Source organism: Alligator mississippiensis, chromosome 5, assembly GCF_030867095.1.
Source record: "Alligator mississippiensis isolate rAllMis1 chromosome 5, rAllMis1, whole genome shotgun sequence".
Taxonomy (NCBI): Eukaryota; Metazoa; Chordata; order Crocodylia; family Alligatoridae; genus Alligator; species Alligator mississippiensis.
This window is the reverse complement of record NC_081828.1, coordinates 174876727-174892394: the sequence shown is the minus strand read 5'-3', so window position 1 is coordinate 174892394 and position 15668 is coordinate 174876727. Positions and strand designations below refer to the sequence as shown.

At 42.8% G+C, this 15668-nt stretch overlaps 1 protein-coding gene across 2 annotated transcripts in view; it reads left to right on the top strand.

Annotated features, from left to right (window-relative positions):
- VPS50 (VPS50 subunit of EARP/GARPII complex) overlaps nt 1-15668 on the top strand; it is a 147959-nt gene that overhangs the window by 52603 nt on the left and 79688 nt on the right. For both annotated transcript variants that reach the window (XM_059728996.1, XM_014603218.3), the window contains exon 13: nt 3539-3674. In XM_059728996.1, the coding sequence (XP_059584979.1) occupies nt 3539-3674 (136 nt within the window). The remainder of the gene's footprint in view (nt 1-3538; nt 3675-15668) is intronic.

The window sequence follows — 15668 nt, the reverse complement described above, 5'->3', positions numbered from 1 at the left end:
AGCACCATTGGGTGCATTGTGTCCAGCCCTATGGACTTGTACATGTCCAGCTTTTCTAAATAGTCACTAACCTGTTCTTTCACCACTGTTGATTGCTCACCTTCTCCCCAAACCATGCTGCCCAGTGTAGTAGACTGGGAGCTGACCTTGCCTCTGAAGACTGAGGTGAAAAAGGCATTGAGTACTTCAGCCTTTTCTGCATCCTCTGAAACTAGGTTTCCTCCCCCATTTAGTAAAGGACCCACATTTTCCCTGATACTCCTCTTGTTACTGACATACTTGTAGAAACTCTTCTTGTTACCCTTCACCTCTCTTGCTAGCTGCAACTCCAACTGTAAACAACTCTTCATGTCACTGAGTCAGGATGTATTTATCTTGGGATCAAACTATCAGTCCTTTTTCTATTGAAGCTTGGTGGCCATCTTAAAGTAGATATGGCTCATGTTATAGGGATCTGGAAAACTTAAGTTTCTTTTTTTGGCTTTTTGTATCAGTATTGTTATTGTGAGCTATGAATGGTAAAACGTCAGTGAGTTTTGCAGTTTTTGGCAACTACAGCAGTAGCGATTGGGGGGGTTATAGACCAATGAATAAGCAAACATTGTTCACCACATGTAAAGCCCTATTTACATAGATTTATTAGGCCATATTAATGTATTTGATCAAAATGGATTCTGTTTCCTATAATTTATTACTGCTCAGAGAATTCATTGTTGAAGAGACCCACTAGACTTTATCTACAGGTGAGTATTTGAAATGTTTTTGAAAGATGATAATTGCACTTTTATAGTACTGTTCAGCCCAAATGATTCTGTATTCCAAATGGAAGTGAACTACAGGCAGTTTCAATGCGAAGGTCAATAGCTGTTTTTAAAAGACATAGAAACATTACATACATGGGTTGAGGACAAATGGAGAATGACTTGGCTAGTTGAAATGGCAAGATAATTTAGTGAGGTTAAGAAAATGAAAAACTTTTACTGCAGTGTTTTGCTCTTACTTTTCACAAGTGACATTAATATCTGAAACTAATGTCTCAATAACGTCTGTGACAAAATACTTTCTAAAGATATAGTGTTGTTTTTCTCATCATGTTAGAAAAGTGACTAGTACAACAACTTGCATTTTTTGAAAGTGTATGAATAATGTTTTTAGGGATGCCTCACATTATAATACTCTTGTGTTGACTTTATATGCAGTCTGATCAGAATAATGATTTAATTAAAAAAAAAAAGAAGTAAAGAATTAATGAATAATATGATACTTTTTCTAGTTATGTCAGTTAATGCTAACAGATAATTCTCATGAATATTCAATTACTGGCAGACTGTAAGAGAATATGAATGGTTTAAGCAACATGTGCTACTGCAAGGAATATTACTGAAATGAAGGAGACAAGTGACATGACAGATTAGAAAAGAAAAGGTGCTCTTCATTTCAGGTTATGATGTTTTCCTTTATAAAAGTGGGAAAAAGAAAGGTATAAGTAACATAGCAGCATTTTACTAAATCTCTCTTGTTTAATATTAACAACTACACATTTTTTTCAAATGATTATCCAATATTTCTTCAAGTTTCTTTTGAACATTAGGATGCTCAGAATTAAAAAGCCACAATTCCATTGATCTGCTGATAATCAAAACAAAGTTTTGAAATTAAAGTGGTTGCTAATTTTTTTGCCCTCTTAATAGGTCTGGGTTTGTGTTATAATTATGATGGAAGTTGCTGATTCTGCTATTTTTGGGTTTCAAGTAGAACAGCCAAGGCTTTGACATCTTTATTTTCACATGTGTGGGTGTCAGGCAATAGCTTGCACTTCCTATGTTCAAAGCCTTGTATAAACACTTGAATAAACTTCCTTGTGAATTAAAAGATAGACTTTAAGCAGTATGTTGGGATAATAAAGGAACCAGTATAGTGACAACTGAGTAAGCTTTGCAGAGTATTTTAGATTTTCTTTTGAAGCTAGTTTTCATAATGTGTTTGTATTGTAACTTGACCTTGCGCAAAGCTACTTGTTTGTAATAAATGAAGTTAATATGAACTACATATACTGCAGCTTCATTTGAAGTAATAATTTTTTAGATTAACTCTATTTCAAAACTAACAATAAAATAACATCAGTCTGAAAAAACATCCAGGTCCTGGTTTCAATCTTTGTTTCTACGAGGTAAGAAAAGATACTGTGCTTTTGGATAGCAAATGAACCAGTGAAGAGTTTATCTTGCATATAGCGCTTTGTGCTTGCATTTTTTTCCCTTACAAAGTAGCAGGCAGAATTTCAGGTTATGTCTACAGTTGGTTTCTTGCTGGGTAAAGTCATCTGAAAAAGAGGGGTTTTATAATTGAATTTTTAGAATCTTTTTTGTGAGGTAGATAGTTTCTTCACTTCTTACCCAATGAATGTTAGTCTTTAGAAGCCAACATATTTACTTTTTAAATTATAAAGTTAATACAGTATCTAGTATAACCATGCACCAACCAGCTGGGCAAGAAATAATTGATTTATAGCTGTTACTGTAGATTACAACTGAGAGAGCTGCTGTGCTGAGTCTGTCTTGAGGGGCTTACGCTCTAAGGAAGCAAGACAGACACATTGTGAGGGAGGTAATGTGCAGAGAGACTTGAAGTGATTGCTGGGTGACCCTAGTAAACCAAAGTGATCTCAACACCACAAATAACATTTAGGTCTTCTTGCAATATCTGTCCTGAACCTGGCACAACAGACTATGCTGTCTTTACCTTTTCTGATTTTCCATAAATACATGAATTGTTTAAATACATGAAAATGAATTGTTGGCCATAGTCCAGTTTCTGAAAATCAGTATTCCATATAGCAAAACCACTATCTCAGCTAGTCTACACACATGCTTGGGACAGCGGCAGTTTGAGCTGGAGTGGAGCAGCCCTGGGATGGCAGCAGGCTTGAGGTATCATAGTATCAGTCCCAGGCTCTGAGTCATGGTGTTGGGCAATGGACAGGCTGGCTGGGGCATGAGGGTGCAGAACCTGCAGAGCTGTGTGGCTAGGCAGCAGGCAGCCCTTGCCCTTTAGCGCCTTCGTGTCTCAGCCAGCCCCTGTCACTATGTACACATGCATTTCATCACACTTAATTACTCTGCTGTAAGCTAGTACTGGGACAGTACTATCTTATGGCACGGTTAGTTAATTTACTGCACATGTGTAGACTGTGACACTTCCCTGCGGAGCTAATAATTGGTCACCTGACAAAGTTCACGTGTATTCTCAGTAGAGATGAAAGCACTGGATGGGCTCCACAGGAAGATGCATGTCACTCCAAACACGGGTTAACTGGGTACATTTTAATAGTCAGCTGAGCAAATACAGTATGATCAGCACCAAAGTGAAATGTGCTGTAGATCTCATGTAGTTTTCAAAGTTAAAACTCAAACATGAGTCACCTTAACCACATGGCTGAGTAACTAGAGTGGCAGAGTAGCTACTTATTTTGCCTGTACAGGACATTGAGCAGAACTGCTAGTGTTCTCATGAGACTAATTTTTTTTATTTTCTTTAGCATATTACATCTGACAGCTACATTCCATGTCTTGCTGATCTCTGCAAAGCACTTTGGGAAGTTATGCTTAGCTATTATCGAACCATGCAATGGCATGAGACACATGATCGAGATGGAGGACCTGCTTTATCTTCAGGTAAGAGTTTACTTTTGAATTAAAATCTCTTGTTGCTTTTTTATAATCTGAAAATAAGATTTAAATGCCCAAGTTATTAGTTTGTCTCCTGACGCATGTTACACCATACATAGTAACAGTGCTACACATGCAGCTGACTTATGGTGCCATAAAGTCCTAAACCAGCCACAAAGATTTTCCACAATATATGGAATTGGGACAGGGGTTGACATCAGTCCCAATGCTAAAAATGGGCTGCCAAGCAAGTGGGTTGCAAGGTTGCAGGGAGGAAGCTGATGGGCTCTGCCACCAAGCACTTAATAACCCCTGCTTCTAGCAGTCATTTCAGTCTTGCCCTGCCCAACTGCATACAGTTTCTAAAGGCTCCAATGCACTAGGACCCCAGGATTGAGACGACGTTCCCTGATCTCAGAGTCCCTGCACACAAAGAGCTTTAAAAACTGGGTGTGCATCCTGGGGTTCAGTGGGTTTGCAGGTGCTAGGCGGGAGCAGCGGATCAACTTGCCCTGTCCTGCACTTGTCAACCTGTGTCCTGGGCTTCCTGATGGTGGTGGTGTGCTTGGGATCCAATTTCTGATCTCACCAGTTGCACATGTGGTGTGGCAGGTGGTACAATGGTTAGGATCAAGGATTAGATCCCATTATGCTATTAAATAAACATCTACTTATCCCCCTCTGTTAAGTTTCTTTTGTGGTTCTGACCACCAGAATACTATAAGCATTGCCATTTGGTTTTCTTAGTTTAAATATGTTGTCACATTGTTTAAATGTGTGGTAATGATTAATGTGCACATACTAAATGTTGAATTAGACTGTAAATATGCAGAAGCTTTACTAAATTAATCTTTAATTTATCCTGAATTTAACTTGCATAGTCTTTTCCTTTAACCGTGTCCAAGTTTGGACTTGGATTCATATTTCTTCTATACTGTCCTGTGCCTGGTCTAGGAAAAAAGATCTTGCCAATACCTTGGTGTCTTAAGTTATTTAAAAAAAAAATCCTATTTTTATCGTTATAAAATTATACAAAGCTTGAATAAAGGAATAGAACTGAAAATGTACATTGCAGCAACTGCCCCGTAGTTAAGTATCAGTAACTTACTCAATAGTATGTTTTCCATGATAAAAAGCCAAAATTAAATGCCAGCATATAGATACAGATCTATATTGGCATTTAATTTGGGCTTTTTATCATGGAAAATCAGAGCTCCCCCTTCCCCTTCACTCACCAGGATGCAGGGTTCCCCCCCTTCTAACCACCACTGCTTTGTGGTGCTGAGCAGCCCTGATATGCCTGTGCCCTGCCCCTGCTGGTGACCCTCACCCCTACTTGTAGTCCCCTGCCTCGTCTAGCACTGCCAGAGGAGTCCCCCAGTTGCCAGGACTACAGGATCCAGAGGCTGCATCCTGCCTGCTTTATGATCCATGGGTGCCAGCTGCAGCCAACCAGCAGTGCCTGAGCCTGGGTGCTATGGTGGCAGAGCCCAGCTTCCCTCTGCCCCCGCCACCCTGCGGGTGACATGGCTGAGAAGAACCCAGTGGACCCCTTGGTGGGGCGGGGCTGAGGGAGAATGTGGGCTGCCCACTGCAGGACTTGGGGCTCCCTGCCTTGCTGCCTTCCCCCTGGGGACCTCTGTGGGCCAGCAGGTGGGACCCAGCACAGGAAGGCAAATTGGGGGTGGGGAGACTTGGTGCTGCTCAGAGCCCTGTGCCAGCCACTCTACCATAGTAAGATGCCCCCTGCCTGCTCGGTAGCAGCAGGGATGGCAGTGGTGGCATGGAGTCATGCCCCTTTGCTGCTGCCAGGTGGGCAGGTGGCACCTCACCTTGACAGCAGGCTGGTGCGGGGGGTCCCAGTGGTGGTGGCGGTGGCAGCAGCACTGAGTCTCCCTGCCCTGCTCTGTCCTTCCATGCCAGATCCCACCTGCTTGCCGGCAGAGGCAGTCCGGCTGCAGCCCCTTCAGACACTGCAGGAGCCTGGGCTGCAGCCCCTTGTCCCACTGTAGATGAACAAATCTGGAGGGGCATGTGCCGCTCTTCCCCCCCACTCCTCCCATTACATCATCTCTGGCTCTCAACCCCATCCCAGGATTGTGCGCAGCGATGGGGAGCAAGCCCCCCCTGCCAGCCCTCCGGATGAGCTTGCCCCGCCTCTGTTTTGTCCCACAACTCAGCCTTGCAACTGTGTATTCCTGCCCAGGGCAGTGCCACCAACTTGCGCCACACCCCCCTCACTGTGGCCACTGCCAACTCAATTGGCCCGCCTTGTTTATACCCTCCACCACACATTGCCCTATGCACCCCTCCTCCATAGACTTATTTGTAGGCAGCTAAGGGAGCTGCTCTCCACCACTGCCTGGCTGTATTGCTAGCCACCTGCACATGTGTGCATGCACATGTGCTTGTGGCATCTTCTGTGTCCTAGTCCCCCCAGCCCCAAAGCAGCACCTTGCAGCTGGAACTCTGTCAGCCTGCAACAGGAAATCTGTGGTTTCTTGCTTGTTTCTCCTTTAAAGGAGAAAATCTGCATTTTTCCGTAGCAAACGGAAGACCCGGATCCCTGCTCAAAACTCATGTGTTCCATGATACGTTGTCAGTTTAGTCTTATGTGGTTCTGTTTTTGTACTGTTCTAATTCCCGCCTTATGGGTTCAGTGCCTGGAATTTTGTTTGTCTGGCTCTTTCCTTTTATACACAACATGCTGTACATAATTTAAATTAATTAGTGTGACTAAAGACAGATCCTGGTATCCATAATGCTTGGATTTGACAATAGGCATAAGGTGAAATCCTAACCTCAGCAGTATTACCTGGAGTCCTGATAGCATGCTGGAGAAGCAGGAGCCCAACTTGGGCAGCATGGAGGCCTGGCCAGTAGCCAAAGTTTTGCTTTAGAGGGGCAGGCTTACTTTTGTGCTGGCGTGCACTTTTTTTGGCATGCTTTGTGCTTCTTTTTTCTCTGGCATTTTTTTTGGAAATCCTAGTAGCAGGTTTTGCCACTGAGCTGCAAATTTGCAGCATGGTGTGTTTTTTAATGTTCACTGTGTGCAGTCGTGTGGTGCCACAAACTGCATGCTCCTGCTGTTTTGGACACAGCCTTAATCTATACTTTCTTAGAACAATAGAAATGAGTTCCTTTCATGGGTAGTAGAATTCTGACCAGGCTTGTGCAATTATTTTTTCTTGTCTGATAAAAGCATGTTTGTGTAAAACATGCAGAAATCTATTCATCTTCCAGCCTAAATTGTGAGGAAAGAATAAAAATGGGAAGGAGGATCTGGAAAAAAATATCACTCTATACTTTAAAAGTAGTGGTCTATTTCAAATATATTTTTAAGTCAGACTTAAAAATGTTTAGTATTGGAATAAATGTCATTTCAATTACTGAGATTTTTTTTTAGGTCTACATACATTACATAAAGGGCCCTCTGACAGAATTAAATATTTGTACTTCAACTTCAGTTTTAGGTAGGAAGACAGTTACTTTAGGCTTAAGACTAATTCTATTAAAAGTATTTCAAATAAAGTCATCTTTAATATTAATACATTAAAATTCAGGTGCGTCTCTTATGTGGGAAGACTATTAATCCACTTTTGTGTTGTGTTTGCACATTCTCTATTTCCCTTTAAATATTAAAAGAAGTTTCTTCAAGATATTTATTCTGTTGTTATGTTTTATAGAGAGAGCTTCTTGTTATAATTTTACTATCTTCTTTATACCTTTATGTTTGTTTGAATATTGCAAAATAAGCCTTTTATGTAATTCTGTTGTAATAAACCATTTTTTATATTCCTGATGCCATTGGAATAATAGACAATTCCCATTTGCATGGTTGTTTTCAGTTTTTTAAAGCTTTAAAACAAGAAGCGTTTTAAATTCATATTGCAAAAATACATTTTAAAGGTACCATTAGCCTAGATAAAGTGGTATTATATTAAATCCAAATGACTCATTTGGATTTAATATAATACTAAGGTCTTTGTAATATTTTTACAAAACTAGCAATTCTCCAGATCTTGTTTTAGTTGGTGGAGACTTTGAGATGTATTCTATCTATACTGTAAATTTGTAGCATAATAAATGAAGCAATGAATCATGTTAAAAAGAAGAATGATTGTTTTTAAAACAATGAAGTACGTAGAAAAGAAATTGTAAAAAATCTAATTTAATATTGTCTGAGAGAAAGTAAGCATATCCACAGTGCCTATATTTTAAATCTCATGGCCATTTTCCAGAAATTATTGATGCTGCATATGAATATTGATTCCTTAGTGGATGTCTTGAATGACATGATACATTCTAAAGCTAAAGACTGCAGAGTAGGAGGACACAGCAGGGGGAGTTGCAGGATAGTTTAGAAACCTTTGCTAAAATTCAACTAAACAGTTAATGAAATGCAAAAGAGCAAAGAATTTAAATAAGGCTTCCCACTACTTCATGCGTATGTGGCTCTTTTAACATAAAGCAATCCTTAGGTTCTTCCCTGGTTCTGCCTGGTACTCATCAATGCTTAGGCACTACTTCAGATATGTCAAGTGCTTCTTCATCGTTGTATCCAAATCCAAGAATAAGAATGATAATTTGTAGAAGCAGTGGACTTAGAAGACATTTAAATACATTAATAAAAAAAAATAACATGAACTATGCAGTCACTAGTGTAGTGTGTCTAAAAGAGCTCTTACCTATGCTTTGTCATAATTAAGTATTGTACTTCATCATAATTAGGAGTCTGCCCAACTTGCAGATGGACAGCTGATTTTGCAGGCAGATCACAGGATTGGCTGCCATTTTTGGGGGCATATTGTGGTGAGAGGTGCACTGATACATTGGTTGTTATTGGATTGGCACTGATATAAAGAAAATTGAGTGTATCAGAAATTGGTCTGATGTGACCGATAATGTGGCTGATAAATGGCCCATGCATGTGTGCAGCTACAGCGCAGCACGTAGGCAGTGAGGAGCCACAGCATGGCAGCTTGAACAGCAGCGTGCAGCTGGTAAGTCTGTGCTGGAAGGGCAGGGGAGAGGCGTGGGGGGTGCAGATCGAGGCCCCCGTGGTGAGGGAGCAAATGGGGCTGGGGCAGAGGCTGAGGAAGGCGCTGCCCTGCCAGGGCAGGGCATAGGCCGAAGCCACAACTCGTCTGCAGGCATGGGGTGGTGGCTCCCACTGCTGTGCACACCCCATGAGATCATGATGGGGGTGTGTGCCTCTGGATCTCTGTGGGCTGGGGCTGGTGCTGTATCACACTCTTCCTGGTGGGGGCTGGGCCAGGCTGTGCTCGGGGCTGGCAGTGGTGGCATTGGGATGGAGGGTTGGAGGGGCTACAGTGAATCTTGGGGTGGCTGCAGTCCCCCACCTGTAGCTGCCCTCCCAGCGCTGTTGGCACCCACCCCAAGCAGAGCCTGGTTCAGCACCCGCTGGGAAGAGCTCGGCGCAGCCCCAGTCCGAGCCCACAGAGGCAGCCCACCCTGCCCTGTGCAGATCTGGGGGCACATCCCAGCCCATGCCTTCCCAGGGTGCATGCTCCATCCTGCGCCCCACCCCAGCAGGACAGCGCCTAACCCAGCCCCACTCCATCCCTTCCTCCCTCACTGCAGGGGCCTTGATTTGCCCCCACCACTCCCCTTCCCACCCCCCCCCTTCCACCACAACAGACTTACCAGCTGCACACAGCTCTCCATGCTGCCAGGCTGCATATTGGATATCAGATTGGTATTGGCTGATATGCCTTCTTAAAAATTGGCTATCAGTATCAGCTCCAAAAATCTCTATCAGTGCATCCCTAATTGTGGTGGGGCTCCCCCACACCTCTTGAGTGGCTGAGGGGCCCCAGTGGCTTCTCCTCCCCTTTTTCCCCCCTGGTACTGATTGGCTGAGAGGGCTGTCCATTGTACAGCCCCACCCCTCACCAGTGATTGACTGAGAGCACTGTCCATCTTGTGGTCCTACCTCTTGCTGGTGATTGGTGGAGGGGGCGGGGCCACACAACAGGCAGCCCTCTCAGCCAATCAGTGGTGGGGCCTGGGGGCAGCAGCCATCTTGGCAGTCCTTTGTTCCAGCAGTCTCCTACCTGCCCCTTTTTCTCCTGGTGAGCTGCAGTGGCCAGAAGGACTTCTGGGTCCCACTGGGGAGCCAGCATTTTATTTTGAATAAGTTTGCGCCCCCCCCTCCTCCCCCCAATCCTCTCTCCCCACATGGATTTTGTAGAGATTGTGGATTTTGTGAGATCAGGCAATCTCAATTTGAGTAGATTCCTAATTGTAATTCATGCGTGTCCTTATGTCTGTTGGAGTGTTTTAATTCCTATAAGGAATAAAAATTATCGTTATCATTATTATTTATATCCCACCCTATTCGAGAAGGCTCAGAGTTGCATACTGTGTCTGCATATCTTTAAAATATAAATTACTATTTTGTGGCAGAGGAATGAAGAATGTCTCATTTATGCCTGTCATTTTCCTACTTTTAAATTTACAAAATAAAAAGAAAGAAAATATTACATATTTTTGCACTCTTGCACAAACAAGTTCTTTAAAAAATTTTGAGCTTGTTTTGGATTTCAGTGCAGTTTGTTGTTGGGCCCCTTGTGGAACATTTTCTCACCTTAATACTTCACTGGGTATATTTTTATAAAACTGTAATTGAAAATATCAATTTTGGAAATGCTACAGGTTTCTCCATTAATACAGATGAGCTGAAGATTAATTTTTATAGTTGTACAGAAGCACTGAGGTCCATAAAGCAGTGTGACTGGCTTTCTTCCCCCCTGCCCCCAGGAGGAACTTGGAACTGAAAATAACCCCTGCATGGGTGTCTGATTACTGTCTGGAATTTTACTGCAATCATATGTTTAGACTGGTCCTTTTATAAGAATAATTCTGTTGGGCTGAATAGGATTGCTTATTGGTGAAAACTGTGTGCGAGTGCAGATAGCAAAAAGGCAGGGTAGGTATTCATCTTTATAGACTAACTAAATAATATTTATTATTATTATTATTATTTTATCTTGTATTACTATTATTCTTAGTAACATAATAATATCAGCTAATAACTAAGATAAGAACAACATAGAGAGCATAAGCTTTCGTGAACCCAGGCTCACTTCATCAAATGCTGTGAAAGGATGTGCAGAAAGTTTATTTTATTTGCTCATGCCTTCTTTACATCTGTTTTATAGCATCTGATGAAGTAAACATAGGTTCACAAAAGCTGCTTCTTCCTATATATATCTTATTTAGTTAGTCTATAAAGGTGCATATCTACCCTGCCTTCTGATTGACTTCAGACTAACTTGGGTAACTACCTCTCCCTGTAGATAGGAAGGTCAGGGCAAGTCATCCCCAGAATAAGCACCACCTGCTGCAAACCCAGAGCAGCCCCTTGGTTCTAGCTGGGCTGAGTGAGGCCATCAGGGCAGCCAATCCCTGAAGCCACAGGCAACAGGCCCCACCCACTCCAAGCCTTAAAAGCCAGGCCCAACCTGCAGTCTCTTTATCTGGACAAAGGTATAAGTTGTTCCTGACTGTCTGCGTCCTTCCATGTTGATCTTCTAATTTTGACTCCTGGCTCTGACTCAAGCTTCTAATTCCTGTAGGACCCTTGATATGCCCTGATTCCAGTTCCCTGCTTGTGATTCTGATTTGACCTCAGCTCTGTCATTGGCTTCTGATCCCGGTTAAGCCCCGTCTTACCTTGTCTCTGGCGTTGTCTTCTGACCCCAGCTTGTCCTGAGCTCCTGAATCCAGTTTTGGCACCAGACTCCTCTGGACCCCCTCCCACTCCCTGTGAAAGCTAACCTGGACTGCACTTGTGCCTCAGGTGTCTTACCACTAGGCAGTATTGCCTACATCCTGGTTTCCTACAGTCAAGTCCCAAGGCAAGCAAATACATTGTTGATTCACTGGTTTGACTTTAGAGAAGTGATTTTTAGGACCAACTAAAAAAAATTACAGTTGTAATTACATTTACAATTATGGGATTAACTAATGAAGACAGATCATTACCTCAAAATACAAACGTGTTTTAAAATGGGATATTTACATCATGTTAAAATTGAAGTAAATGAAAAATAAAGGTATTCAATTTAATTTATTTAATGCTAATAAAACTGAACAGCAACAAGTCATTAACATTTGACACTGGTAATTATGAACCTGAATCTTGAGTGATCACATTTGAATTTAAGAATTTGAATTTAAGAGGAGACATGGTAGCATTCTTCAGGTATCTGAAGGGTTACCATAAAGAAAAGAGAAAACATCTTTTTTCTCTTGCTGCAGAGAGTAGGGTGTGGACCAATGGCTTGCAGTTGCAGTTAAGTAGGGTTAGACTGGATATTGGGAAAAACTTCTTCACTGTTAGAACAGTGAGGCAGTGAAATAGATTGCCTGGGGAGGCTGTGGAGTCTCCATCATTGGAAACATTCAAGCAAAGGCTGGTCGAATGTTGGTCAGGGATGATCTAGGATTAGCTATGCCTATGCTGTGGGTATTTTCCAGGCTTCTGGGCTTTGCTGTTTGCCACGTGGGACCAGAAAGTAATTTTTTACCACTCCTGTTGATACACGTTAGGGATTTTTTTTTCTCCTCACTTTCCTTAGAATCATTGAGTTTTGGGTGTAGCTAAGGCTGGGGATTTTGACTGGGTGTGTCAATGCCCCTGCTGAGAGTTAAACTGGAGGTTTCTGGCTAGAGGGGGTCAGACTGATTGTCATATTTAACCTCATATTGAGATTGTGTGGTGGGTTTTTTTTGTCTTCCTCTATGGCCCTTCCTTGGATCTTTCCAGTGTGCTTTAACAACCCTCTCAGCAGCAGGACATTGGTCCCCATTGTCCCCCTACCTTTCTTGTGACAGGTTAAGGTATTGTGCCTTGTGGCTGTGTTGGGCTTGTCTGTAGTTTTGTTAATAGGTTAGACAGTGGATTTCTATACAGTGTTTGGGAAAGGAATGATTCTGGTTCCTGCATGGGGAGGTTTCTTTCACGCTTCCTTTTCTATGATTCTATAGATCTATTGATACAAAAGATATAACAAAAGTATAGTAAGAATTCAAGAGTTGAAAAGACAATTTAAATTCATCCATAAATTTGGTTGTAATGGGGGGGGAAAAAGTCTGGGCTTATGATCAACTGTTGTATAAAATGTTTTAAGGCATTAAGTGTTAGAAATATTAAAAGTGAACATTTTGATAGTTAAAGTTCCTGATTTCATGAGTATAAAATTGATGGTGAGTTGAGATAATAGCTTTAATAGCCATAATGTATTGGAATGCAAAAAATGAAACACTTTGAATATGTGTATTTAGTTCTGTATCACTTGATGCTTTAAAAAGTTAAATACTATATTGTATACATTCCCACATGGTTTTTGTGCAAGGTCGTCTTGTTGTTCAGAGGTGGGGAAAGCTTCAAAGAATGAAAATGGTTCTGTTCATTCCTGCAACAAACAAACCCTTTCTGTTCCCTTGATGGAGATAAATCTTTTAGAAGTTGAAAAAGTTTGGGAAAAGGGAGACCTTATACACCCAAATCAGAAGCTTAGATAAACAGAACTCTGGATTCCCAGGACTTTTACTTTCACTTGAGGTCACACGCTCCTTCTGCCATCTACTCTACAGTGGCACTTAATACACAACAAAACCATCTTAAATTCATATTGCTGCAATGCAAAATAGCTGCTTAATGCTGGATAAAAAGATTGAAAGTAGTACCCATCCAGCCTGAACAGCCAAACTTCACCTCCAGTGGCGACGTGTAGAGGATGCACGGGGGTACATGTGCACCCCCCTGAGTGTTGGTGCCCCCCCTGACATCCACATTCCCAGGCAGGGGAGCAGGCAAGAGTGCTGGTGCCTGCCCTGAGAGCACCGGCTGGGGAGTGCTCCAGGAGAAGCGCTCCTCCCGCGGCCGATCCCGCCGACCCAAAAGTGCCAGTGGTGTGCCTGGAAGTGCCAGCGTTGCTGTAGTGTCGACGGGCCCAAACCGTGATGCCACAGCTACATTGCCGTAGCAATGTGCTCCCTCGCTATAGCTCATTGCTAAAGTGATGTAGTGGCTAAAAATAACCGTGCATCACCTGCATGGGGCAGTACAGGCTGTTACTGCGCCGTAATTTAGTACTTCTAAAAGGAAGTACTAAATGATGGCATGTCTTCTGTGTAGCAGATATTTACTCCACATTAACCTACTTTTGTAGCCTATTTTGAATAGAGAATGAATAATGTTTCAGTTGAAGCCAAATGTTTGGACCCAAGCATGTAGCAAAATCAGACGTGGTAACCTATGATTAAGGCTTGTCCTGGCTTTGCAGAACTATTCGATAAGAGAGTGTGATGAAAGTGAATATCTATCTGTATTATCTGAATATTTAGTGAAAGTGATGCATCCTGTTGATGCATAGTTAGCAGGCTGGGTTATGTTTTCTGTTTGGCTGAATCTTGCATGATAAATCACTTGGTCTCTAGCAAGTATGTTTGTCAGTCAGAATTGCTGCCTTTGTGAGAACCTGATCAAATTCATGGTATAGGTGTTACATTTCAGTTATGTATAAACATACAGTCAATGAGTAAGGGGATTGTATTATTATATTTTGTAGTGGAAAGGTGCAGGGTAAGTGGGTAAATTGTGGAATTACGCTTGAGCATTTCTGTTACAAGCACAAGTAATCACATTGATTTAAGCAGAAAGATCTGAACCCAGTTCTTGATATTCCAAAACAGAATGCAGGAGCCCTGCCATAGCCTGTAATTAATTTATACTGCGTTTATAACTATGAGGGAAGGATTAACCTCATTACAGTGAATTAAAGCTTTTTCAGTCCTGTGTACTGTTTCAGCTGTAAATGCTCCTGTTGTCTTAATCTTGTAAGCAGCCTAAGTTTGAACTTGTTGACATCAAGATGTATGAAGTGGCTTTCAGTTTGAAAGAATTTAACTGCCACAAGTGTTCCTCTGTCACCCTGTTACTAGTACTAGTTTATTTTCCATTGTCAGTTGTGGAGTGACTTAACGATATTCCTCAGGAACTGAAAATCTTATATTTTGCAGTGTCATTTTTTTTAATGTATTTATATTAAGCCCTCAATGCTATTCAAGATGCAGATAATTTTTGCGTTGAGTAGCTTGCACTGGGAGGGCAAAAAGGTTCAGAAAACAAATTGATAATAGTGGGCTGCAGATTGTGCTCCTACTAGATACCTAAAACTGGGATACTGAGGCAGATCATTTACACGTGTTATTATTTGTGAGTCTAAAGCAGGGGCGGGCAAATTACGGCCTGAGGGCCAGATCCAGCCCTCCAGGCCATTCTATCCAGCCCACGGGGCCCCTAAAAAGTTTAGAAAAAGAACATTTATCTATTCCTGACTGCCTGTCAAGGATGAAAGGAGTCAGTGGCAGCAGGACTTGGGAGGAGCTGACAGCAGGACCCAGTAACAGCAAGGCCTGCCTGACCTCACCCTACCTCCAGCCCCCAGCTGGTAGCTTCTGCCTAGCAGAGGCTTTCGGCCTGGGACCCTGGGGCTGTTCCTCATCTCTCTCTGCCCAAGAGGGTAACTCCAGATAAGAACGGGCTGAGGCAGGGATGATTGCCGGCAAAGCAGGAGCCAGAACCATGTGGTGCCAGAGCTGCAGGTGGGGAGTGGTCAGTGGGTGGGGGAGTGGTGGCAGCGGGCAGGGAAGGAAGGGAAGTGGCAGGGGAAATGAGGCAGGAGCAGGAGGGGGAAAGTGGCAGGGGCGGGACTGCGGGGCACTGGGGGTCAGGGCTGCCAGCAGCAGGATCCAGCTGGGAACTGCAGGGCTGGGCTGGCTCCTGCTGCATTTTGCAGTCCTGGCGTTGCAGCCAAAAACAGCGAGCTACTGGGAGGTGCCCAGCTGGGCCGGCCAGCTCTGTGCCGTGCTGCACCATGCCACTTCATTCCTGGTTGTGACACCAGGACCACAGAATGCAGCAGGAGCCAGCCCAGCTCTCACAGTTCCCAGCTGGCTTCTGCTGCT